The following is a 25,853-nucleotide window of genomic DNA, read 5'->3' as shown; positions in this document are numbered from 1 at the left end:
AAATCCTCAACAGAATACTAGAAAAACCAAATTCAACAGCATGTTAAAAGTATTATTCACCATGGCCAAGTGGAATACAAAGATGGTTCAAATGTGAAAACTGATCAGTACTATATCACATTAACAACACACAAAAAAATATGGCCATCTCAAGTGATGCAGAAAAAGCACTGGTCGACAAGATTCACTCTTTCCTGATAAAACACCGTAAGGTAGAACAGAAGGGAACTACCTCAACATCATAAAAGGCATGTGTGAAAAACCACAGGGAAGCTTGAGCTCTATGGTGAAAGTCTGAAAGCTTTTCCTCTAAGATCAGAAGCAAGGCCAAGATGTTTACTTCATCACTTCTTTTCAACATAGTTCTGTCTAGACGAATTAGGAAAGAAAACAAAATAAAAGGTATCCTAATTGGACAGGAGATATAAAATTGTCCCTGTTAGTAGATGATATGATTATATATGTAGAAAACTCTAAATATTAAAAACTAACTTTTAGAACTAATAAATCAATTCAGCAAAGTATAATAACAAGCTATGAAGTCAACATAAAAAAAATCGGTTTGAATTTCTCTCCTTTAACAATGAACATTCTTCTTCCTTCCAGGGCAAGCCTGCTACTTTTGATGTTTATGTAAACATGCTTACATATTGCTTAAGCATGTGTTTATGCTGCTGGATGCAACTATGTTCTTCTGTCTTTCCCATTTGGGCTACTGTCTCTAAACTTCTACCACTCATGCAAACACCTACTTCCCAATGTAATATTTAATTAAAAAAAAACTATAAGTATGCAAAATTTAAAAAATTAGAATTTCTTCTGAGAGGAGGGGCAACATGGCCTACTGATGCCAGCCTTCTACAGAAACTCCTGTCCAGAGGGAAGGATAATGTCCAGAAAGTACCCAGTTAATTCATGTATAATGAATTATAGATAATTATAGATAATTCATGTTGTTCATGTATACCATGAAATATTATGCAGCATTAAAAAATGGAGACTTTACTTCTTTTATGTTTACATGGATGGAGCTGGAAAATATTCTTATTAGTAAAGTATCTCAGGAATGGAAAAAATATCCAATGTACTCAGTACTACTATGAAACCAATTTATAATCAGTCACACTTTCATAACAGATGAATCACAACTATAGCCTAGGAAGAAGGAGGGAAGGGGAGAGGGAGATGAAGGAAGGGGGTGGGTTGATAGAGGGAGGGATAATAGGGGGACCACACCTATGGAGCATATTTCAAGTACAAGTTGGATCTATCAGGTGTAGAACACAAATGTCTTAACACTGTAATTGGGTAAATGAGGTGAAGGCTATGTTAATTAGTAGGATGTAAGCACTCCAATTTGTACAAATCAACACATTGAATCCCATAATGGCATAATTGTATTCATGATCTATGTACAAATGACTTAATAAAAAAAAAAGAGCAATAATAGATAATGGGGATCATTATAAGTATGCCACAGTTTGTTTTCTTTTCATCAGTTTCATGATTTCTAATTCTGTAAACCGTATTTAACTATTCCATAGTTAAAGAGGAGAGAATTTAAATGAAACATTTACTTTATTTTAAAAAAAAAAAAGGATTTCTTCTGATTGCATTTCCTCTCCAACGTTTGCTTTCCCTGGAGTCACTAATTGCCTCCTTTTTCTAAGTCATTCCCACATTCTCCATTAGAGTAGAATTCAGGCTTTTGAAGGCATGGTTTTATTGGCTTCCAACTTCAGGTAATGGGTTACGTCCTTCCTGGTCTTGTGTGTACTTGCCTGTGCCATGCCTGTAGATGCCTTCAGGGCCTTCTCTGTCTCCAGGCATGAAACCCACATGCTGTACCTTGGCGGGGGGTGGAGCATCTGCTTCCATTCCTTGTACCTGGCACCCTGCAGACTCATATAGTCTGGAAAGCCTTGTCCATCCTATCTGGGAAATAGGTTTGACTTGTATCTTTTATCAATTTTTGCCCCCTGTTTCATTTTATTGTAAATCTCATTATTTGAAGATACTCGTGCTGGACTGGTCTTCTCTGTTTTTATTTTCTCATTTCTCTCCATCTATATCTGTTACATTTTCTGGGAGATTCCTTTAATTTTATCCTTTGACACTTCTGTTAGATTTTGAAATTGTTACAGAATTTCCCAGAGCTCTTTTTTGGTTTATTAAATATATCTACTACCTTGTTAAATAATTGGCTTTATTGAAATATAAGTTACATAAAGCAAAATACATACTTAATCAGGCATTCAGTTTAATGGATTTGATGAATATATAGAGACCTGTAAATATTTTATCATCACGTTATGGAATATTGTGATATTTCCAAGAAAATTCCTTCCTGTTTCTTTGTAGTCAGTCCTCTCCTACTCCTAGGGCGTGGAAATACCACTCATATGATTTATGTCCCTGAAATTTTGCCATTTACAGAAAGTCATTGACAATGGAATCCTAAGTGTGTAGCTTGTGTCAGCTTCTTTCATAGAACGTAATGCTTTTGAGATGCATCACTGTTAACACACGTATCGGTTGTTTGTTCTTTTTTACTATTAACCATCAATGTATACCAGCAAACTCTATACCATCAATGTACATACAGGTCATTTCTAATTTTTACTTATCATGAATAAAGAAGGTAAGCATTCTTGGGTAAACAACAGGAGTGCGATTGCTAATGTGATCCCATTTGTCCAGTTTGCTTTGGAGATAGTTAAGTTGATTTAGCCATTTCATAATATACACATATTTCAAAATGTTCTTCATAATAAATATATACAATTTTTATTTGTCAATAAAAATAATGAGATAAAAAGAAATACAAAGGACATAGTCCCCTCCCCTTAATAAAGCTAGCTTTTCTATAAGTGTATGGTGGTACTTCATTGTGGTTTTAATTTCCATTTTCCTAGTATGTGATTAATGACCTTAAATATCATTTAGGTGCTTAATTGCCACCTATGGCTCTCTTTAAGTGAAATGTATATTCAAATATTTTTCTATGTTTAAATGATTGCCTTCTTATTTTCAAGTTTTATAGTTCTTTATATACTCCAAACACGGTTCCTCTCTCAGATATGTCTTTTGTAAATACTTTCTGTCAGTTTGTGGCTCATTTTTTCACTTTCTCAACACTGTGGTTCAAAGAGCATATTTCTAAGATTTTGAAGTTGGCTGGGCTTAGGGCCTCATGCCTGTAATCCCAGCACTGTGTGAGGCTGATGTGGGTGGATTACTTGAGCTTGAGAGTTCAAGACCAGCCTAAGAAAGAGAGAGACCCAAAGTCTACCTCCAAAAAATAGCTGGGCGTTGTGGTGAGTGCCTGTAGTCCCAGCTGCTGGGGAGGCTGAGGCAAGAGGATCACTTGAGCGTAGGAGTTTGAGGTTGCTGTGAGCTATAATGACACAGCACTCTACTCAGGGTACAGGGTAAGACTCTACCTATAAATAAATAAATGAAATCTTGAAGTCCAATTAATCTTTTTTTTTTCTTTTTTTTTAAAGACAGAGTTTCTCTCTGTTACCCTGGGTAGAGTGCTGTAGTATCAAAGCTCACTACAACCTCAAAGTTTGGGGCTCAAGAGATCCTCTTGCTTCAGCCTCCCAAATAGCTGGGACTTCAGACACCTGCCACTACACCCAACTATCTTTCTGTTTTTAGTAGAGATGGAATCTTGCTCTTGCTCAGGCTTGTCTCAGACTCCTGAGCTCAAGCAACCCACCTGCCTCAGCCTCCCAAAGTGCTAGGATTACAGGTGTGAGCCACCACACTTAGTGAATTATGATTTTTCTTTGATTCATCTTTTTTTATGTTTCATCTTTTTTGTGTACTGTCTAAGCATTTTTTTTTTCTAGTACAAGGTCAGAAGATTTTCTTTTTTTCTAGAAATTTTATATTTTTAAGTGTTACAGTTAGATGTTTTTATTAAATGTATATGGTACAATGTGGGGGTCAAGGTTTATTATTTATATTTTTTGACATATAGATTTCTAATTATTCTAACAACATTTGTTAATATGACTGTTGGATCACCTTTGGATCATCTTGGCTACCTTTTGGAAATCAATTGACACTATATGTATAGGCCTATTTATGGACTCTCTATTCTGTTCTATTGATTTATACCTCTATTTTTGCATTAACACCATGTTGTCATGTTTATATAAGTTTATAGTAGTCTGTATCAGGTAGTGTACAACTATCATGTGTCAATAATTAAAAGCACTTTAAAAATTGTTTTGACTGTTGTATTCCTTTTATTTATATACAAATTTAAATTTTCAATATGAAGTTTTTTGTCATTTTCTACCAAAAAAGCCTGATGGATTTTGATGGGGATTGCCCTGAATCTACAGAGCAATGTGGGAAAAACTGTTATCTTAACACCATTGAGTCTTCCAATCCATAAAATATATTTCTATTGTTAAGTATGCTTTAATTTGTCATGTCAATAATTTTTATTTTGGAGGTGACAAGTTTTCCATATATTTGAGATTTATCCATAAGCCCTTAGTGTTTTCTTGATGCTATTGTAAACGTTACTCTTTTAAAAATGTTTAATTTCAACTACTTATTATTCATAAATTTCAGTTTTCTAATTACAAAAATGCATTTGAGTTTTGTTTATCGTGGCCTTCCTTAACTCTTTTATTACTTTAGGAGTTTCTTTGCAGATTTTGGGGGATAATCTGTAGACAGATGTGTCATTTGAAATTAAAGACAGCTTTATTCCTCTGCGACATATACGCCTTTTATTTATTTTTCTTGCCTACTGGCAAGGACTGCTAATGTTGGAGACACATTGTACAAGTGCACATGTTTGCTTTGCTCTCCACTGTAGGGAAAGCTTGTAATCTTTCACTGTGAAATGTGATGCTAGCTGTAATTTTACGCAGATGTCATTTTCAGATTAAGGACATTCTCTCATCCTAGTTTTCTTAGAGTTTTATGATAAAGGGATGCTGTGTTTATATGATCATATGTCTTATTTTTCTTTAGTCTGTTGGTATGGTGAACTGGGTCAATTTTTTATTGAATGTTGAACTAACCTTGCATTCTTAGATTGCTGTTCTCTTATTATGGAGTTGGTCTCATTCTGTTGTCCAGGTTAGAGTGCAGAGGCATCATCATGGATCACCACAACTTCAAATTCCTGAGCTCATGTGAGTGATCCTCCTGCCTCAGCCTCCTGAGTACATGGGACTACAGGCACCTGTCACCATGCCCAGATAATTGTTTTATTTTTGGTAGAGATGACTGGGTCTTGCTATGTTGTGTAGGCTGTTCTTGAACTCCTGGCCTCAAGGAGTTTCTTCAGCCTTAGTCTCTTAAAGTGCTGGGATTAGAGCTGTGAGCCACCATAACTGCATTTTTAAACTGGAAATCTAACATTCAGACTTGTGTTGAATGAACATTTATTTTCACGGAGTAAAGCTATAGTAATTGATATCTGGGGAGGTACATGATAAGATATATACTTATATAAATAATAGCCGTTTCTCTAGATTCTCTAGAATCACCACTTGGCTAGACCTGCTTAGTAAATATTCTGAATGTTTGATGAACGCATGGAAATGCTAAGTTTAGCAAATTAATATTTTGTTACCCAATAGCTGCTTAGTTTTACTTTATAATTTCTTTGCAAAGCTAAAATTGCAATAACAAAATTTATAATATAAATGAATCTTTTATCTGGTTGCACATTAACTTTTTTTTTTTTATCCACACAAAGGATTAGTATATTTTAAATGGTGTTGTGGTAGTTCCTATATATAGCTTTTCTTGGCATACGGAAGGTAAGAATTCAGAGAAAAATGTAATTGTTAATTAGTTAACTGAAAAAATATTGAGCACCTAAGTATGAAGCACAGCTAGGAGCTGAGAAAATAGCAAAGAACAATAAAAACATAACACATAAGGACAGCTGAGTCAGTCACAGAATGGGCCTCAGTGGAATATTACGGAGCTGGTGAAACTGAGAGAAAAACAGAAGCGAAACCCCGGGGTTGTTTATTCTAAAATGAGAAGTATTGAAAGAAGGAGAGAGAACTAAGTACCCTGTGTTGAATGGCTGCATTTACAAAGCCCCAGGTTAGATTGGGTATTTAGGGGGCTGTGCTTTTTGAAGACAATTCTGCTGGGAGCTTAGCCAGGCAGCACAGGCGGGTTGTTTCCTGGTGATTTCACTCGACACGGGTGAGAGTTTATTTCCTTACGTCGTCTATTCTGGATATACTACAGCTCAGCCATACTTTGACCAAAACAATCAATTATGAAATGAGCCCTTTGACACGTGCCTGTGTGTCAGATCAAAGTGCTCTGCATGTGCTTTAGGGTCTGTTTGATGAGCAAATGCCAAATCTGACAGCCTGTTATAAATATTAGGGAGTGTGACTTAGGTTCTTTGGCTGAAGGAAAAGCATATTTTAGCTTTAATTGCAATGAGCTGAATATGAGTCCAGGATTCCGTTATCTAAAGGTATAAATGTAAGGTCAGTTTCATCATTTTTTAAAATTTCATGTTAATATGAGGGCACATACAATTCGGTTACACTGGTTGCATTTGTAAGGTAAAGTCCAAGTTGCAGTTGAGCTCTTCACCCAGTAGGTTTGCTATATACCCCTACATTGTACCTGTTAGGTGGGAACCTGCCAACTCCTCCCCCCACTTCTTGACATGTGTTTGTCTCATGTGTAGGCCTGTAGTTGTTGATCTACTAGTTTTAACATATTATTGAATACATGGAATGCTTGGTTTTCTATTCTTGAGATGATTTACTTAAGGGGATGATCTCCAATCCATCTGGTAAATACTAAACATGAAAAGTCTTCATCTTTTTATGGCTAAATAGTATTCCATGGTGTGGTGTGTGTGTGTGTGTGCGTGTGTGTGAATACATGGATTAATACACTCTCAGATATATATATATATATATATATATATATACACACACACACACACAAAACCATGGGTTGATGGGCACTTGGGTTGTTTCTACATCTTTGCAAATTTGAATTGAGCTGCTGTAAATATTTGTGTGCAAATGTCCTTATGATAAAATGATTTTTTTTCCTTCTGGGCATTTAGTAATGGGTTCATAGGATCGAATGGAAGGTCTACTTTTAGTTCTTTGAAGATTTCCCTTACTTCACTCTAAAAGATCTGTTTTAGTTTATAATCCCACCAACAGTGCATAAGTGTTCCATTGTCTCAGCAAACATATTTTTTGGAAACAAAATAGGGTGAACCCAAATAGGCTTACCAGTGATGGAGATACCTGATTATCTCTGTGCTCCTCTTGTCCTGTGCTGTACAGTATACCACTGTCTGACACAGGACAGCTAGTGGTCTAGTGACCACTTGGGGCGGTGATTGTTTCTGTAAAGAGCTCTCCTGTCTGTGCAGAGCCTCTGGGGCAATGGCAGTGCTCAGTGAGTGGTAACTTCAGTCTCTGCCACTGGGAGGCCTGGCCAGTGGGGTTGCTCTGCCTTGCCAGGTTTCTGAAGCAGAAATAAATAAGTGCTGTCTGAGGGGCTGTCTTAGATAATCCAGGCTCTTAAAATGATGGCAAAAACCATTCGGAGCTTAACTGGGACAGCCTGGAACTCCTCATCCTCATCCTCAGTTGATGCTTTCTCTTGGACTCAGGGCCCCACAGCCTACATAGCAGTCAGTGAACCCCAAGGCATCTCTTTAGAAGTTTTGATTTCTGTAGATTGCAAGTTAGGAGACAAGGGCTCTGACTTTGACTTTATTATTAGTTGTTTTGCTTTGGGTAAGTCACTTAAAATGCCAGGTCTCACTTTTCACATCAGTAGAATTGAGGAGTTAGATGGAGTGTCTATTCAGCATCTGTAGTAATGATGAATATTCTGTTTATTGTAACTAGAACTGCTCCTCTGACTCCTAGAAGATCCCTTTTTATTGCTGATTATTAAACGAGACTCTTTAATTACTTTAAAAATTGTTTCTCATGAACTTACAATTTTTGGTTCTTGATTTGGCCAGTTGGTTGTTTTGCTTCTCTGGATCCCATGGGTCACTTAGGCCAGATGTCAGGGACTTAAGGAATTGTGCTATTTATTCATGATCCCAATTCTTTAGAATGTTCCACTGGAAAAGTTGTTTCTTCTTGGTCCGTTATTCCTGGAGCAAAAAATAATCTAAACAAGATTCTAAAACCAGTATAACACCTACATTGGCCCTTTTAAAATGGAACAAGAAAATGAGGAGTATAGCATTGTCTTATACAGATGCCATCCATCAGGTGGCCTTCTCTGGGCGCCATCCCACTTGTCATGCTACTTGGGAAGTTAGCCAGCATTGATATGCCAACACTATCTTATTCTCATGGTGCGTCTGATAACACCAGCACCAGCAGCCAGATGACTCTTTATCAGAGTTCCATTCAGAATGTAACATTTAATATATAGGAAATATATTTAATATATTTAGGAAATATGTTTCATTTCATTCGTTGAACAGACACTCCCCATACGGTGCCAGCTATATGTTGTGAGGAAATAGCAGTGGAGTGAACTTAGTCCTATCAGAAGGCAGCTATTTTCTGATGGAGCAGGGAAACAAGAAATAACAAGTCTACAGTAGGATAGACGGTGATCGGGGCTATGGAGAGAAAAAGGCAATGGGGTGAGGAAGGGCACATATTGGGGGAGGAGGTTCAGGGCGGGACTTGGTGGGAATGTGACATCCGTGTGAGTAATGACTTGAAGAAGTGGAGAGTCTGGAGGGCGTCTGGGAGAACTGTGCAGGGAAGGGCACAGCACATGCCAGAACTTGAGAAGAGAGGGGGTCTGCTGAGTTACCACAGGAGCGGGGTCCAGGGGAGATGAAGTCAGAGCAGTGGGGGGCCAGGTTCTGCTGGGGCTGCAGGTCCTGTGAGGACTTGCCCTTTCCCTGAGTGACGTGGGGAGCTATGGGAAAGACATGACCTGGATAGGTTTCAACTTACATTTATCTTAGCTTGACCTTTGAGTTCTTCCTTGTTGGCTCTCGTCCTGTATTTGTGTCCTCTGGAGGGAAATGACCTCCATAGAGCCCAGCTTCTGTCTCTTCACCCGGGGATTCCCCTGCTGTCCCTCTTGAGGCCCCTCTTATCTGCCATATCCTAAGTGGCCTCCTGCTTCTTCTGGGACAGGTCAGTTTGGAAAATCTCCTCTCTTCTCTGAGGGCTCAGGCTCTTCTGCGCCACATCTTGCCCCTCTTTTTGCTGCTGTCTAGATCCCTTGGGATTATTCTTCGTCTCTAACTGAAGATAATTTGTCACCTGGGTCTCCCTTTTCACCTAAAGAGTTTTCCAGCATCCTGGCGAATCCAGGGCTGAATGGCTGGATGGTTCCTTGATCCCAGTGCCTGTGACACTTTTCTCTTGGTTTGGTTCAGCCACCCATGTCCACAGTCACAGCTTGGACCTCGGGGAGTTTTCTTCAGAGATTGCCCTTTTCTGAAATTTTAAACTGTTAAATGTAGTGGCATGAGGTGGACAGGAATAAACACATTTAAACGGTGGAGTCTGGGTCCCGGACCCAGCCGTCTGTGTTCCGCCCTCTCGCCCTCGCAGGACTGCACATCGGCCTCCAGGGGGAGCTCGGACTCCCGGTCCCCGTCCCCAGGCCGGGCCGCCGTGGGGCGCCGCTGCTCTGGGCTCCCTGCCCAGTTATAGGCGGCCGGGCGATGAAATGTAGGGGCAGACCACCAATGGGCACGGGCTGTGTGGTTTCATTTATATAAAGGGAGTAACACAAGTAGAGAAAGCAGTCTCCGTGGTTAGAGGCCAGGGTAGGCAGTTCTCCAGGAGGAGGAGTGGAGGGGGCTGGAGCGGGCGGAGAGGAGGGTCGGGGCTCTGGACAGTCCTGGTTCTGGTCTGGCTCAGCTTCTCCAGCGCTGCCAGCTCTGTGAGCAATTTTCAGGCTGTCTGCTTGGTGTGTGTACTTTCCTTTGAATATATTTCATTTTAGTAACAGTTTTTAAATGAAGGGAAAATTGTCATAAAAGCAGGAGAATTACACAGAAAAATAGTCATTTCAGAGACTTTATCATACTGCTTCAGGTTTTCTGCTTAAATGATAAACAGGTTTTTGAGTAATACAACTAGATTATATTAATGCCTTTTGATACTATGCCCTAAAACACATACATACATAAATATATATACACTTCTAAAAACATTTTCATTAATTCTAATTTGTACCAAAAAGAAATTCTCACATTCTAAAACAAGGAATTGTCGACAATATATTACATTCTGAAACTAGGTAGTGTGGTAAACTGAATATTATTATGAATACTGTATTTTAAACACATATGAAAAACAAGCATCCCAAATAAATATTTAGCTAATGATTGATCCAAGACAGTAATCACAGATTCTACTTACAGTTGTTTTTTAGAGAGCAAAAGTGGAAAAAAACACATATTTTGTAAACATTTACCCAGTTGTCTAAACCTTTATTTAATTGCAACAATGGCAGGTTCAGAGTCTTAAATGGTTTTATTTTTTAAAAATGAAAATAAATGTGTTTACGATTCATTTTGACAAAACAAGTACAAAATAGACCTAAGGGAAATAGCAGGGAGGAAGTAATAATAGTTAGAGCAGCAAACAAAAGGATTAGAAAAGAAGAAAAAAGAAAACAATGGACCTGACAAGTAAATGTAAGTACTTAACTATGAGGATAGAGAAAACAACATGATACAGACAGACCTCCAGCGAGTGTAATTAGGATTAGAGAACACAAACACAGGGAGAAACAGCAAGCCGAGCTAGAAGGAAAGTTTAAACAGAGCGCTTTTACTATGTCCTGCCAATATATATTTTTAGATTGCAATGATAAATAGCAATTTTGGGAAATTATAATTACAAATTATAATGGGAATAAAACTCCAGTAGACATAGAATTATTGGAGAAATTGGAAGGATTAGCAGAATCTTCTGTCCAATTCATAGTTTGAGGTCTGATAATTTACTGTGAGTTTTTTCAAACTTCTGATGGAGTTTGGAAGTCAGAGACCTGGGTATCACTTGGCTCTGCCAAGTGCTGGCGCTGCTGTTTGACCTTGACCCACCGGCTGAACCTCACTGAGTGAAGGAATGGCCCAGTGAGTACGTGCTGGAATCCCAGTATGCCTTAGCCTTCTCTGAAGTTATCATAAGAGTTAAGTGAGTTCTTAGCACGGGCACTTCAGAGTGAGCATTGAGGTAACAGCACGTGTTATTATTAATATGAAATGTCTTGTAGTACATAGGAATCAGACTTAGAGTACATAGGAATCAGACTTGTAGTACATAGGAATCAGACTGTCTCTTCCTATCAGTACATAGGAATCAGACTATACCATTTTGCCATGTATACATTTTTTTTGCCCCAAATTTTGAGGGGAAAATAAGGGTGTGCATTGTACATGGCTAGCACTACAGGGTGTCCTAAAAGTTGCCATACATGGGGAAAATGGGAAATTGTAGCTAAATATACCTTTATTTACAAAATATTCATTACAAAATTTTACAAAGAGGTGGCCAAAACATAGAAATGATTTTGTGAATAAAACAAAATGCAAACACATAAAAATTTGAATTAAAAAAAATGAAATGAAAGATGTTTTCCCCTGAAAGTGTGGGCCAAAACCGTGGGTGCACATTGTACCTGGGGGCATATTATACATGGCAAAATACAGTATGTCTTTCTTTTCAGGTTATCCTGATTCAGAAAATTTTTCCTGGACAGAATATCTGGAAGCTACTCACACTAACGCAGTTCCTGCCGAAGTTTTTAAAATGGTAAGTTGTGTATGGATACAGCCTCTCACCTTTAAACAACGTCCGTGTTGTATTGAGTCATGCCTTCACTTGACACTTTTAAATTATTTCAGTTTTGTCTTTCAAAATTGAAATAATATTTCCCCAACCAATTTGCTTTGCTTTTCGTTAAAAATACTGAGTAGGTGACTCATTTGCTGTTGTTCCTACATAGACGCTGATCTCCTCCTTTGTAAAACACAGCAGCTGCAGTCAGGAGTGCTGTCTGCATCAGCCTCCCCACTGCTGAGGCTGAGTCCTTGCTTTTCTGTTTCGGGGAGTCTGCTGAGTGGGAACGCTGAGCTCCCATAGCACCACTCTCTCGGGGATTGTCTGAAGGTGCCATCACAGAGGAGGTGAAACGGGTGTAGTCTCTGTGTGTATAGTTTTGTCCGTTTTCAGGGAACATTTCTCAGCATTTGTTAGAATGCCAATTTTTAGAGTTCAAATTTATACTTACATGTTTATTCTAGGGTTGAATCAAGTATAATTTGTAAAAGGAAGTACATAGATAACCTAGTTAGAGGGATTTATATTCTAAACCAGTGGTTTTCAAACTGTTTCCTCTTAATTCTCATGCGCTTCAGCCTCTCTGGCTGCCCGTCTTTAATCTGAATTTTACCCATTGGGCTTCTACACATGATTTAATTTATTGGACGTTTTCTAGAGATCAAAGGGGGTCTGAAACAAACTGCTGTTTCATTTTTTTTTTTAATTGATTGTAATAGTCCAGATTTGGAAAATACACATGTACTAAAATGAGGCAGGCCGAAGTGCTGGGGCACTCGGACGTGTTTGAAGAGCAGCAAACTGCGCAGGTATTGGCAGTCTCTCTTTCTCCCTCGCTTTCTTCCAAAGCTTTATTTACTTTTCCAAGAGGAGTATTATAAGAAAACAAAGTCAGGAAAAGATTTAGCTAAGAGGCAATTTCCAGGCTCTGTCCCAGGTTGTTGGAGGCTCAGCTCAGGTGTGTTCTTTGGCCTTTAGAGTAGGGAACATGTGGACCTCTATTGCTGCCGACAGTGACCTTGGGGGACAGAAAGATCCTCAGGAATCAGAGACCTACATGTGTCTAGTGTACTCCATTTAGTGGTTGTGATAATGCACTTTATTAATAGGAAGAAAATATGTCGTCACAAAAGCAGAAGAGAAAATACCAGATGTTGGAGAAAGATTTGTCTGTTCTATTTTCCCGTTGTCCTTTCTGGACTTGAAAAATTCAGTGCACTTGAATTTCCAGTAAAGTCAATTGAACACTCTTACCTGTAGTGGCTTTCAGAGTGATACTTTTTGCCAACCTATAAAAAACTGTCAGAGCTGTCTTTTGACTTGGATTTTTGATAATAAAATTTCTTTGGTTTGGCTGCTTTGGTAAATCATAGTGTCTTTATGGCTGCTTGGGTGTCTGTCCTTAGACACTGTCCGTCCCCCGCATTTTAAGATGTAAAAGATCCCTTCACACAGATCAACCCTCTTAGGTTACAGATAAGGTGACAAAAACATAAATTATGGCTTTACATTATATCATAGTGTGATTGTAAAATAATGTAAGAGTTGAAATTACACAGCTTTTATCTAAAAATATTTTAAACTTTATTTAATTTTTTAAATTTTTTTATTTATTTTAAAGTTTAGATTTATGCATAATCATATTTAGTCTTTCTAATTACTTATTAAATAATTTTGCCTTCTAGCCCATACTTTGAAACTGTGCAGTGGTAATAGTCAATAATTTCTTAATTTGTAAGGTTAAATTCAGAAAAAAAGAAAAAATCTAATCAAATATATAAACTGTAATAAGATCCTTTATGAGCCTTTGTGTGATGCTTAGCAAGTTTACGATTTAACCTGTCTTAGTCCTAGCTATGTTTAAAATTAACAAAAAAACTTTCCCTTCTCACAGGCTTCTGTGAAACCGGATAAAACCAGACTGTGTATATAGTCCTATGTGCTCTTGAAACTAAGTTCCCATTGCATTGAACATCTGCATGTTAAAACTAATGTTTTAGAAAAAATTTCATAGAATATCGGAATTTTGCATGATTTGTTGCACTTGTAATGTTACAGAGGTTGCGTCATGGTTTTCAGCCAAATATGAAACTTGAAGTTGTGGATAAAAGAAACCCCAGGTTAATTCGAGTTGCTACAATTACAGATGTTGATGACCAAAGAGTAAAGGTACATGTTTTAAATTATTATGTTATTATGTTTTAGCATTTCCCCCACATTTCTTGGCCAAGATGGCAGTAGAAAGACTAGGATGTCTGAGACAGGGTGGCCGTGCAGCTCCCACACGGGCTGGCTGCAGAGGCTCTGATTCGTTTCGGTCAGTGAAGAATAAAACTCTCGCCAGCTAAATTTCTAGTCACATGTCACTGAGTAGAGTTTATATCAGTGTTTTTCAACTTTTTTTTTTTTAATCTCATAGCACACTTGAACTTATAATTAATCTTAACATGGCACACTTACATTATGTTGATCAAAAAAAAAGTAAGAAAGAAGAATATATTTACTGTGCTTGCTTTGAACTTCTTTAGAAAATTAATTAATGATCTTTAAAGAGTTTTGCAGGACACCTAAGATCCTCTCATGGCCCACCTGTTGAAAATCACTGGTTTATATGTACATGAAGTGAGAAATCTATAAATTACGTACATCTGATTTTAAGAGGGATTCTAATACATTCTGTTTGGATTCATTTTTTTCAACTTTCACTGTCAATTTTTTTAAGCTTCTTTTGTTTATATTATCAGATTTTTCTTGAAATTGTTGTCATTAAACACCTTATCAAGAACAATGAAATATTAGTTTAGTACTTTTCTTTTTTTGCAGTTTTTGGCCGGGGCCAGGTTAGAACCCGCACCTCCGGTATATGGGGCTGGCGCTCTACTCCTTGAGCCACAGGTGCTGCCCTATTACTTTTCTTTATGAAAGAAAAAAAAATACTAAAAGCACATTCATCACTATAGCTAAAACAAAATGTTAGATTGTTAATTAAAGATTTTTATTAATAGATTTCTATACCATCCTGGTCGATGACATCTAGTTTATTAAAAGTATACGTATCTTCATAATGAAATCTTCTTAAAAGTCCTTTTTTCCCTCAGATGGAGAACTGAACGCGTCTGTGGAACTCATTAGAGCTTCCACAGCGTGTGACAGCTCAGAAATTATCTTCTACCCAAGCACAGTTGTTTTCATAATAATAAAAAGATTGAGGTGAACTGATTTTAGTAGGCACTATGTTAAAAGATGTATTCAAGTTTGATCTACAGTTTGTTATAATTTACAAGAAATCTTTTTTCTATGTTCCCAATTTGAAAACAGTATCTAGTTAAATTTATAGAGAATGATGAGTACATATATGTAAGTAAAATTTCAAGGTAAATGGCTTGCCCTTCACTTTTCTGACAGAGGCGCGCAACTCCTATGTCAAACACTAAAAATGACGTTTAATGGTCATTTTCTTTCTTATACCTTGTTACCATTGTTTTATTTTGGATATATTACTTTAATTCTTATTTATTTGTGGTGTTCTATTGTTTATTCTAATGGCACTTAACTGTTGAAATGACTTTTTACATGTCATAATTACTTTGAAAATTCAGTAAATTTTATTATTGACTTTCATTTTAAAACTATTGCATTTCTAGGAAAAGCTCAATCTTAATAGCACTTCACATCTTCCTTAGCATTTTAATTGAAAGGGTATCGTCTTATTACTCCTATGATATATACTCTAGAATCCAATTGATCATTTGTTGCCAGTTTGTCATGTGAACATGTTACATTAGCCTATTACTTTAAAATATCATTTGAAAAAACTTTAGCTCTTAAAGTGTATTATTACATTTCTTATTTACCATTTCAGCTTTGATCTTCTTAAATCTCTAAGCATTTAGCTGATCTTTCCAAATCAATGCTTCCTGTATCTTCTGCTTATTTTTCTTAAGGGGCAATTGCTTTGTCCTTTACTAGAGGAATGAGTGTTGAAGAGTGTCTGGTATCTCTGAAAGAATCACAATTGTAACAGTCGTCTCTGTGGTGTGGGCATAATGGAAATCCCTCCAGGATTTTAGGGCCGAATTAAGCTGTGTTCATGTAAGTGGCACTCTTTACCGTATGAAATGGTACTTTATAAAATGTAAATGATAAATTTTCCACTTATCATTCAGTCCTTCAGAGTATATTGGTCTAGCCATGGACAGAAACATGTCTCAGGACTCCTGGGGTGCTTGAGGTCTGTACACAGCCTCTGAACTTTCAAGCACGATGGCTGGGGGATCCTGCCATGGACCATCCACTGTACATTCTCCTCCCATCGGTCTGAAAGTTGGGTAAATACTTGCTTTACCCCATAACATACGAGGGTAAAGATTATCTACGGGCTGGCAGTTTTCTGAATATAGAGGAGTCAGAACTATCACTACGGAGCTTAAAATTCTGCTCATCAGTATTACTAAGAGTAACAAGGCATTGGAAATGAGTGTCGGGCTTTTTCTCTTAAATTCTTATTTTAGGGGTAGATGCCAGCTGAGAAAGTAATTGGAGCTTTTCTGATTCCCTTTTGCCCAGCACGCTCCTTTATTCCTCAGTTAATGTGTTGATCATATCATTCTATATAAATATATATGTACGTATATGTATGATTTTCTCTCTAAAGTCAGCCTCCTTCAAAGGTGATTTTTATCCCTGGTGCACAATTGATGCTCAATGTACTTGAGAATGGATGACAGAGAGAGTGAAATGCCGAGTGGCACGGAATGGACTTTGGCCTGCTGTTATCTCAATGTGTATGAACTGAATGTTTGGATCAGAAAGCACCCTTCTCTCATTCTTAACTCCGTTCCTACTTACGCTTCCCTTGGAAGTCGACCTCAACATAATGCACTTGAAAGTGCCCGGGATAAGACCGATCTGAACTGAACTGATCTGGGTTCAAATTGCAGCTCTCCGTTACCTACTGTGTGATTAACATGGTGACGTTACTGAACTTATTCAAACTTTCCTTACCTATAAAGTGATGGGGTTAATAATACCTACCTCATAGGGTTTTTGTGAAAATTCAGTGAGGTAAGGTGCATAAATCTGACCCTTCACAGGCCCTTGAGTGGTAGCCGCTGCCGCCGTTGTTAACAGTGGTGAGAATGCCCTGTGCTCTTCTTCCTGGGTGTATTGATTTTCTGTGTCTAATGAAGGGGCCTCATGGAAATAATATTACCAGGAGATGGACAAGGAACCGTGCACACTCTGGTGAAACAAGCAGGGAGTTGGATTGGAACACCCTGGAGAATGCTAATGTGAGGGCCTGTGATTATGCTGAGCACTGTTCTGACTGTGAGGTAGAGTTAGTCCAATGGCAGGAATCACATTGAAATGAGATAACCGTGGCCGTGGCCCTTTGTCTTCGTCAGACACTGTGCTAAGGGCTTTACGTGCATCACTGCGTCCCCACGACAGCCCTGTGAAAGAAGGTACTGTTATTATACCCACTCTCAGATGAGGACGCTGATGCCCAGGGAGGGTAAGCAGCCGATCCAAGGACACAGCTAGTAGTATACAGAACAGGATTTTAAATCCCGGCTTTCAAACTGAGGATTTCAACTCTAGAGCCTGTACGTCTATAATATACCTACTCTTTTTACTCTTGTGTTCTAATTTTTATCTTAACTAACCCCCTTCAGAGTTGAGAGCAGATGTGTAGGATGGGGAGTAGAGACCAGCCATGACCCCCTCCACTTTGTCGCTGATGTCCAAGCATGTCCAAGGTGTGTATGTGGCCCTGCAGTCCCTGGCAGAGCACAGCAGATCCACGAAAAACCGACTTCATTTCTTTCTGCCACTCTTCAAATTTGTAGCCGCCCTTATTTGCTTTATTAGTTCAGTTTTTATTACATCTTTTGTTTCGTTTCATTTTTGCTTAAGTTTTTCTAGTTGGCTTTATCCATCTTAGATCAGAAGAATCAGAGTTATTATTGTTTATATGTGCCCACTGATGAAGTAACCCTTGCTTAGCAGTGTTGCAGAAATAAAGTAGTAATGGTTGTGGCTGTAATTATACAAGTACCTAAACTTAGAAACAGTAATACTATGTTTCTCCGAAAATAAGACCTACCCCCAAAATAAGTCCCAGCAGGATTTCTATGCATTTGTTAAATATAAGCCCTACCCTGATAATAAGACCTAGTGATGCAGATATGCTGCATAGCCATGCCATGCATTTCGGTGCGGAGAGGAGGACATCCCCTGGAAATAAGCCCTAGTGTGTCTTGAGAAAAAATAAATATAAGAGGATGGTGCCTGTGGCTCGAAGGGGTAGGGCGTCAACCCCATATGCTGGAGGTGATGGGTTCAAACCCAGCCCAAGCCAAAAACCACAAAAAATATATAAATAAATAAAAATAAATAAATGAATATAAGACAGTGTCTTATTTGGGGGGAAGCACGGTAGTAGAGGAAGACGAGCCCGTGATTGAATATGCACTGAGTTCCCGTGTACTTTGTTATAAGGATGTTTTATGTCCTCACATCTGTGTGTTCACCGCTCTCTTAGGAGTTATTTCTGCCATACAGTTGGTGTGGAGAATTTAAGTAATTTGCCCGGTGTTTCAAGGGGTTAGATGTTTCTAATCCAAAGACAACATTCTGTGTCTTTTAGAAATTACCCTGTAGCTATGATAAGCCATTGGAACTGGAGACCATAAATTGTCAGTGTAAGGAGGATTCTAGATGTGAAACTGTCCTGCTCTCTTACCCACTTGTACTAGTCAGACTAGACATTCTGATTTTCATGCTTAAAATATTAATTGGGTCATGTGTGGTTCATTGGTGGGTGAATTGTGAAGTTTTTCTTGCCATGGCAGGGCCTTCAAGATGCTAGGTTTATTAATTACCATGGTTTCTCTCTAATAAATATTTATGATACATTCAGTGTATCTTGTTCAATTTCTAATCAGCTATTATGTTTAATAATTATTCTTTTGTTTGGTTTCACCGTGTGCTCTGTATATCTTAAAGGCCATGACTGTCACCCTATCAGGAAATGCACATTAAATTACAATAGATGAAGGGATGCTTTTAGGAAGTTTTGCCTTTATTTGGAAAAAAAAAATCTGCAAATAAATGTAAAGGAAAGACTTAGAGTAATATTTGATAAATATTTGCCCTGTGGGAACTGCGGCTAAGCTGCAAAATGAATTATAAATGAATTTCAAATAGATGCTTTACGAAGTTCTACTGAATCATTAATAAATTGAGTCTCTTCAGCAAGTCTTTTCATATTTGATCCATTAACCGGATGTATTTGTGTCATTTCTAAATGAAATAAGAGCACGATGACCAAGAGATATTGTCATGCTAAGTTGTATACTTACATGACTAGAAGCTATTTTGGATTTTAGGTCAGACCAATAAGTTCAAAAGCTTTTGTTTGCAAAAGCCTGTGAGTGTATTTATCCAAAGCATAAGTCCGAATGCGAGTTGGTGAGTATTCACTTTAATTAAGGACTGCCTGGGCTTCTCAAAAGCTGGTTGACCCCTACAAGTCCTGGTTTAATTATCTGTCAAGAGGGGAGCAAAATCTGGAATATATCATGTCACTTGCCAAAATTTCTAACTGGGATGCATTTATGAAAAAGATTTTGAATTATGAGGATAGAACAAGATACTAACATTAAAAATAACTGTCCTTTGAGCTAGACTTCTTATTAAGGCCATTACAGTGTCATGGTGATTGATGGCTATCTTCATTTGGGAAGGTGACTGGGACAATTTTCAGAAGTATTGTGACCAATTAATGAAAAGATAATTTTTAGTGTAGGTGAAACTATAAATTAGTGTCAGCTGTGATTTCCAGAAAAGTGGAAGCAGGTAGCGTCCTCTGCCCGAGAGAGGTGCATTTGTGAAATTACAGGTGAAACCAACTCCCACAAAGATAATCTTACTGACGGCAGCCTCAAACCCTTGCTACTGTTTACTTGCTTTATATCTTTGTACTCTCTTAATCCTCTCAGTGATCCTATTAAGTAGATAAAGGTACAGAGATAGGCACAGAGAACTTAAGTAATTTGCCCAAGATCACACAGCTTAAGACTTCTTAACCCCAGGGACAGCATCTTTTCTGTAAAGAGCCAGAGAATAAAGATTTCAGGCTTTCTGGGCCACGTGGTCTCTGTTGGAATTGTTCAGCTCTGCTATTTATTGGGGTAGGAGGGAAGCAGCCAGAGGCAATATGTAAATGAGTGAATGAGACTGAAATTTGGATCCCACCCATTTTAGCTTATGGGACACACCAAAACAAATGGTCATCAGACCGTATTTGGCCTGCGGACTGTGAGCTACAAAGCCCTGTCTTAACAGATACCATATTGATTATACCATAAGATGAATTTATTTAGTTGTTACTTTAGCATAAGTAGTTTTGTATCCTTGCCTTTTTTTTTTTTTTACAAATATTTGATTTTTGCACCAAATCACATTTCTATTGAATTTTCAATCTAGTGTTAGATAAATTTTAGATCTTCAGTGAAAAGAGGTAGCGGAGAAGAGGTTTACTATGTGGCCGACAGCTGCTGGGTTTAAGAGAAAGGCACATTTTTTCTGACACCCATTGATTACCATTTGTTCATTTGAGTTTCCGTGTGAATATAGCCAGGTCTCTAAAATGATACAGCATCTCTCCCAAGATTTATATTCTCCAAGATCTGTAAGTCAGGACTTACCTTTCTCATTTTTATTAAAGTAATTGAACCCAGAACAGGTGCCAGCAGTGGGGCAGCCCAGTGTCCCCTCCTGATGAATGGGCAGCCCCCTCAGGAGCTCCTTAGACGAGACTCACCCCACTCCCATCTCCCCAGCCTGCCCCCTGGATCTAATGAGATCCTGACATGTGATTATTTGGCTGGAGGCATCAGCTTAGTCATGAGCTGGATAGAACAGAAATAGAACATCTCACAGTTTTCTGCACAGAACACTGTCTGTGTAGAAACTTCTTATAATAAAAGATGATGATGGTGATGTAGCACTAGTTGTTCTTAACTCCCCCTTTTAGGGGTGTGCGCCCTTGAGCTTCTGAGGATGCTGCAGATTGCTGTGCTGCAAAACGCCTGCACACGTGTCCAGATGCTGTGGTTGTGTGTCCACGGCTAGTGGGCCTTTGAGTAGGACCTCATTTTAGACTAACAATTCTTAAGTTAGTTTTAAATAAAAGAAGTGTCTGTACTTCATGCTCATATGGTTGGCTCTTTATTCAGAGCTTTCTGTGTGCTCACAAAGTATAAGGCCCCTGCCCTGCTGTGACAGTGAAGCTCTCCTTTCCTGGACCTTCAGTCAGAGGGTACAGACGGCATGGACCCACTATTCATCTAGAATGAGCAGGGGAGTGTGTTGGACTTGTGTCAGCTCGGGAGGAGACTTACACATTCCCTGCCTTTTTCCTGCACAGATGTATACTGGTTCTGATTAGCTGTAGTTTTTTATTTGCTTGTTTCTTGGTGAGGCAGAGTCTCACTCTGTCACCTTGGGTAGAGTGCTGAGGTGTCATAGCTCACAGCAACCTTAAACTCTTGGGTTCAAGCGATTCTCTTGCCTCAGCCTCCCTCCTGAGTAGCTGGGGCACCTGCCACAAAGCCTGGCTAGTTTTTCTATTTTTAGTAGAGATGGGGTCTCACTCTTGCTCAGGCTGGTCTCCAACTCCTGAGCTCAAGCAATCCTCCTGCCTTGGCCTCCCAGAGTGCTGGGATTATAGGCATGGGCCGACCCTGGCCGACCAGCTGTGGTTTGATGTTCTGAGTGTCCTATTACCAACCTTAGCTAATCCCGCTGAACGCCACCTTTTCCCCACAGCCGCTTTGTAGGCACTCTATTTTTGCTACTGAAAGAATGTCTGTCAAAAATAAATAAGTGAATAATAGACTGACTAGGCGAGATGGTGAGCACTTTCTTCCCCCCCTTGTTCCAAAATCTATGTCATGTCTTGTGATATGGGAAAGGGTGACAGAGGCCGAGAAAGGAAATTCCTCCTTGAGAAGTGAATGAGTAGATTCATATGTCAGACTGATTTTGAACTGTAGTTATATTATTTTCCTGTTGCTACTTTAGTACATTACCACAAATTTAGTGTCTTAAAAGGATACAAACGTATTATGTTACATTACTATAGGTCAGAAATCTCACTGGGCTAAAACCAGGGTGTCAGCAAGGCCGGATCTTTCTGGAAGCTCTGGGCGGAATCCATTCCCTTGCCTTTCCCAGCTTCTGAAAGCCCCTTGTTCCTTGGCTCATGGCCTCTTTCTCTGCCTTCAAGCCAGCAGCACAGCATCTGAAGCCTCTGCCTCTGACACTCCTGCCTCCCCCTTACAAGGACCTGTGTGGTTTGGTCGGGCCTACGGGACAGCTCAGGATAGTCCCCACGTGTCGAGATCCTTAAGCTCACCTGTTGTGTAAAGTGACAGAGTCACACACGTCAGAGAGCAGCACGTGGACGTCCTGGGAGCCCCTCATCCTGCTGACTGAGCAGTTTTAGGTGCATTTAGGATGGATTTCAAAGGGAGTGGAAGCGCTGAGGTCTACTGGATCAGCAACAGCTGGACTTACTGAGCAGCCCTGAGGAAGAGGAGACTGCCAGGAGGGGTGGGCCCTGTGGACGAGATTCCTGCCTGGAACTGCCCTCACCGTCTAGGTGGGGAGAGAGGACGGCAACAGTTTGTACCCACAAGCGCTGTGCAAGCCACTGAGAATGCAGCAAGTTTGTGAGGGAAGATGCTGAGGGCAGTTGGCTTCTCGAGAAGTTTTTCTCCTTGAGGAAAAACATGTGCTATGCCTTGTTTTATTCACATTTCCAAACACCAAATGCCTTTATTTACTATCATGTGGAGACAAAGAGTACCTCACCTTTAATCCATTTTAATGTGTGTATGTATGCATGCATGTGTGTGTGGGTGGGCACGTAGTTTTTTTCTTTTTTCTTAAACTGGACGCCCCTTGGGCAGGTGGTGTACATAGGACCATTATTTGGACTGTGAGCAGAGATGTCCCGGGGAGTGCCTGAGGTTGGAGCCATCAAGGCTCAGCTGTGGGGGCGTGGCAGGGGCACAGCCTGAGCAGTGGCTGCACAGCCTTTCCTTTGCCACCTCAACTTCTCAGAGCTGCTCCCCAGCTGCTCCCCGGCTCCTCCAGCCCCAGGCTTCCATCAGGAACCTGTGTGTCCTTGTCTTCTTGGCCAGACCAGCTCTCGGCCGTGGAAACAGTGGGGATCAGGCCACATTCACAGGGACTATCATCCCCCACCCCAGAAGGGCTTGAGATAGGAAGAGAAGGAATGTGTTGGTTCAGTGCATGTGGAGGATGGATTCATGTTTCAAGGTTGTTGGACAAACTGAGGGCAAGTCAAAGGTGGGCCCTGGAAGTGGGTGGTGGGGGCAGGCTGGGCAGGACAGCAGCCCCAGTGAGCGGGGGTGGTGTGAGAGGCAGGCCGCACGCACCCAGATAGGCACGGTGAAAATACCTGGGCAAGGCATGTGGCAGCCTTGGAAGGGGTTAGCACAGGTGAGGGTTTCCAGAGACTTCCCATCAAGATCAGCAGAACGGAGCCTCTGGAGCCTGGGAGCTCCTTACAAATGTCCAATCTGAGGCCTCAGGCCAGGCTGTTGGAAGCAGATCCCCCTTGGTTGGTGTGTGCACTGAAGAATGAGGTGCCCGTTCTCCAGCACCAGCAAGGAGCTCCTGTTTGCTGCCAGGGCAGGGTGACTGGCTGTCCTCTGCCCGGGATTTTAATGCCTTTCTCCACCTGGGCTAAGGAGAAGGGCGGTCAGCGGTTGCTGTCGCCACAGAAAGTCAGCAGACTTCAGGATCTGGGTGGTTCTCTAGGAACCCTCCCACCTACAACACTATTGTAAGAAAATGGGATCTACTTGACTTGGGGAGCCAGTTATTCCCCAATTTTGTAGGAAACATCAGGCAAACTTGAAATGTATGCTCCTTAATTTGTTTCCAGTGCAGAGCTTCTGGGAGAGGCTGGAGGCAGCAGGCAGTGTCTGAATTTAGTGGAATGCTACAGAGGGTTGGCTGTCCCACCTTGGACAGTGTTGCCCCGTCGGTCCTCTGTGGGGCAGTGGGTGGTAAGATCATCCCCAGCTTAGTGCCCTCACCTTCATCTGCTTTTTTCTGCCTTTGTTTGTTCTGAGTCTTCTCGTTCACTTCCCTGCTGTTCGTAGCCTCTAGATACAGGTACGGTCAAGGCCTGTGGTCTTGGGCCTTTTGCTTTTTCCTGCCTGACCACATGTATAAATTGCCCATCAGGCATTAGAATTTTGTACAGTTTTCCCAGGTGATGTAACACACGCCAGGGCCAGGAATCCCTGCTCAGCCCTCTCTCCTAAGTGAGCTCATTCCCTCACTTTTCTGAACCTTCTGCGTGGAAATAACTTCAGATTTTTATCTATTGCTGTAACTTTTCCCCGGAGCTCTAGGGTCATGTATTTAACTGCTAACTGACATCTTTTGTGTGTTTCATGTTAGTGTGTCCTGGACTGAACTCCTCAGTGACACAAGCCCAAACCTACTTCTTTCCTGGGCCTCCTCCACATTATAAATGGCAACCGTGTCCACCAAAGTGCTCAAAGCACTATCCTGGGAGTCATTCTTCAGGTCTGCCCATCTCAGCTGCCACTGCATTCTGTTGGTGCTAACTCCAGATAACACGTCCTAGTGTCCTCTTTCTCTCCATCTCCATGATTGCCACCCTCGTGACAGCAGGCAGCATCTCTCACCTGATCACTGCCATCACCTCCTAGCCTGTCTCTCTGTCCCTGCCCGAGACCCTATCTCTCTATCTACACAAAGGCGCCAAAGTGATCTAAAACACATGGACCGGATCGTGTGACTCCCATGCCTATATCCTTTAGCGTCTGCCCTTTGCATTTAGATAAAAAAGAGTCAGCTCTTTAATGTGCCCCACTAGGTCCTGGGTGATTTCATTCATTCCGACGTACTCCTCCCACCTGTCTTTTTCAACACTTTATCACATTTAAGTCAACCATAAAATTTGTAGAAAAATAGAACAATACCAGGATTTGCCAGTGACTTTTGACCTAGTTTGAACAATTTTTCTTGTAAGAAAAATTCTTTCTAAAACTTCACTCTGAACTGTACATGAGTGGTTCACACCTCTTCTGCTTTCGAAATGTCAGGATTCCTTCTGGAGAATTGGACACTCAGCACCCATGTCGGCACTAACAGCTGTTTTATGACCGACTTCTGTAATTGGCAGCTGGTGAAAGTTTTCAAAACTTGGCACGTAAGACGTATGTTGATTCAGAATCACTGAACCATGATACGATGGTGAGATGAGGGCTGTGTGTGCGATAGAGTCAGGGAAACAGAAGAATTTGTTTTTCGTGTTCTTTCACTATAGTTACTAATTCCTGGGAATGGGCTGTATTTCATAGACGTGTAAATCAGCGTTCCTCTTTCCGCATGTGTTGTCTCTTCCTTCTGCTTTGAGTGTCTCTCTATAGACCTTTGCTTCACTGGGAATATAATTTTGGCCCATTCTCACAATTTCTTAGTGAGAAAATTCTTATAAGTTTCTAAGTGAGCCCAAATTTAACACCATGGCTGCAGAAAAGCCAAGAGCCATTCTGAGATGTCTGACTTCAAGTTCATTTGCGCAAATGTCCACAGGCACTCTAAGTCCATTCTTTGCACTATACTCCATTTCCCTCTCCAATTCTTACTCTCATTCTCCACAAAGACTGTTTCAGACACCCTCTGTCCTCACGGCCTTCTCCCCATTCTCCTCGCATGACCTTGTTTCTCCTTCCCTGAGACGAGAGAAGAAACTCAAAGTAGAATCGCTGTATTCCTGTGGCCAGCGACCCTTCCTCACCACGCTAAGCACACACACTTGGAGTTTCTGCTTGTTGAGATGGAAACGTCATTCCTGCTTCTGTCAAAGGCAGCGCACTGTCTTCTAACTTGCATTTAATTTCCATCATGGGTATTTACAGTTATCTGACATTTGAGTATATATGAATG

At 40.1% G+C, this 25,853-nt stretch overlaps 1 protein-coding gene across 2 annotated transcripts in view; it reads left to right on the top strand.

The window, feature by feature from the left end:
• The window catches only part of L3MBTL4 (L3MBTL4, histone methyl-lysine binding protein), a 355,410-nt gene that overhangs the window by 101,121 nt on the left and 228,436 nt on the right, over window positions 1–25,853 (top strand). For both annotated transcript variants that reach the window (XM_023514432.1, XM_003792016.1), the window contains exons 10-11: window positions 11,716–11,801; window positions 13,887–13,997. In XM_023514432.1, the coding sequence (XP_023370200.1) occupies window positions 11,716–11,801; window positions 13,887–13,997 (197 nt within the window). The remainder of the gene's footprint in view (window positions 1–11,715; window positions 11,802–13,886; window positions 13,998–25,853) is intronic.

This window comes from Otolemur garnettii, unplaced genomic scaffold (genome assembly GCF_000181295.1).
Source record: "Otolemur garnettii isolate 467f Iridium unplaced genomic scaffold, OtoGar3 scaffold00053, whole genome shotgun sequence".
In the NCBI taxonomy this organism is placed as follows: Eukaryota; Metazoa; Chordata; class Mammalia; order Primates; family Galagidae; genus Otolemur; species Otolemur garnettii.
The sequence above is the reverse complement of the archived record's forward strand: the minus strand, read 5'-3'. Positions and strand labels throughout refer to the sequence as shown.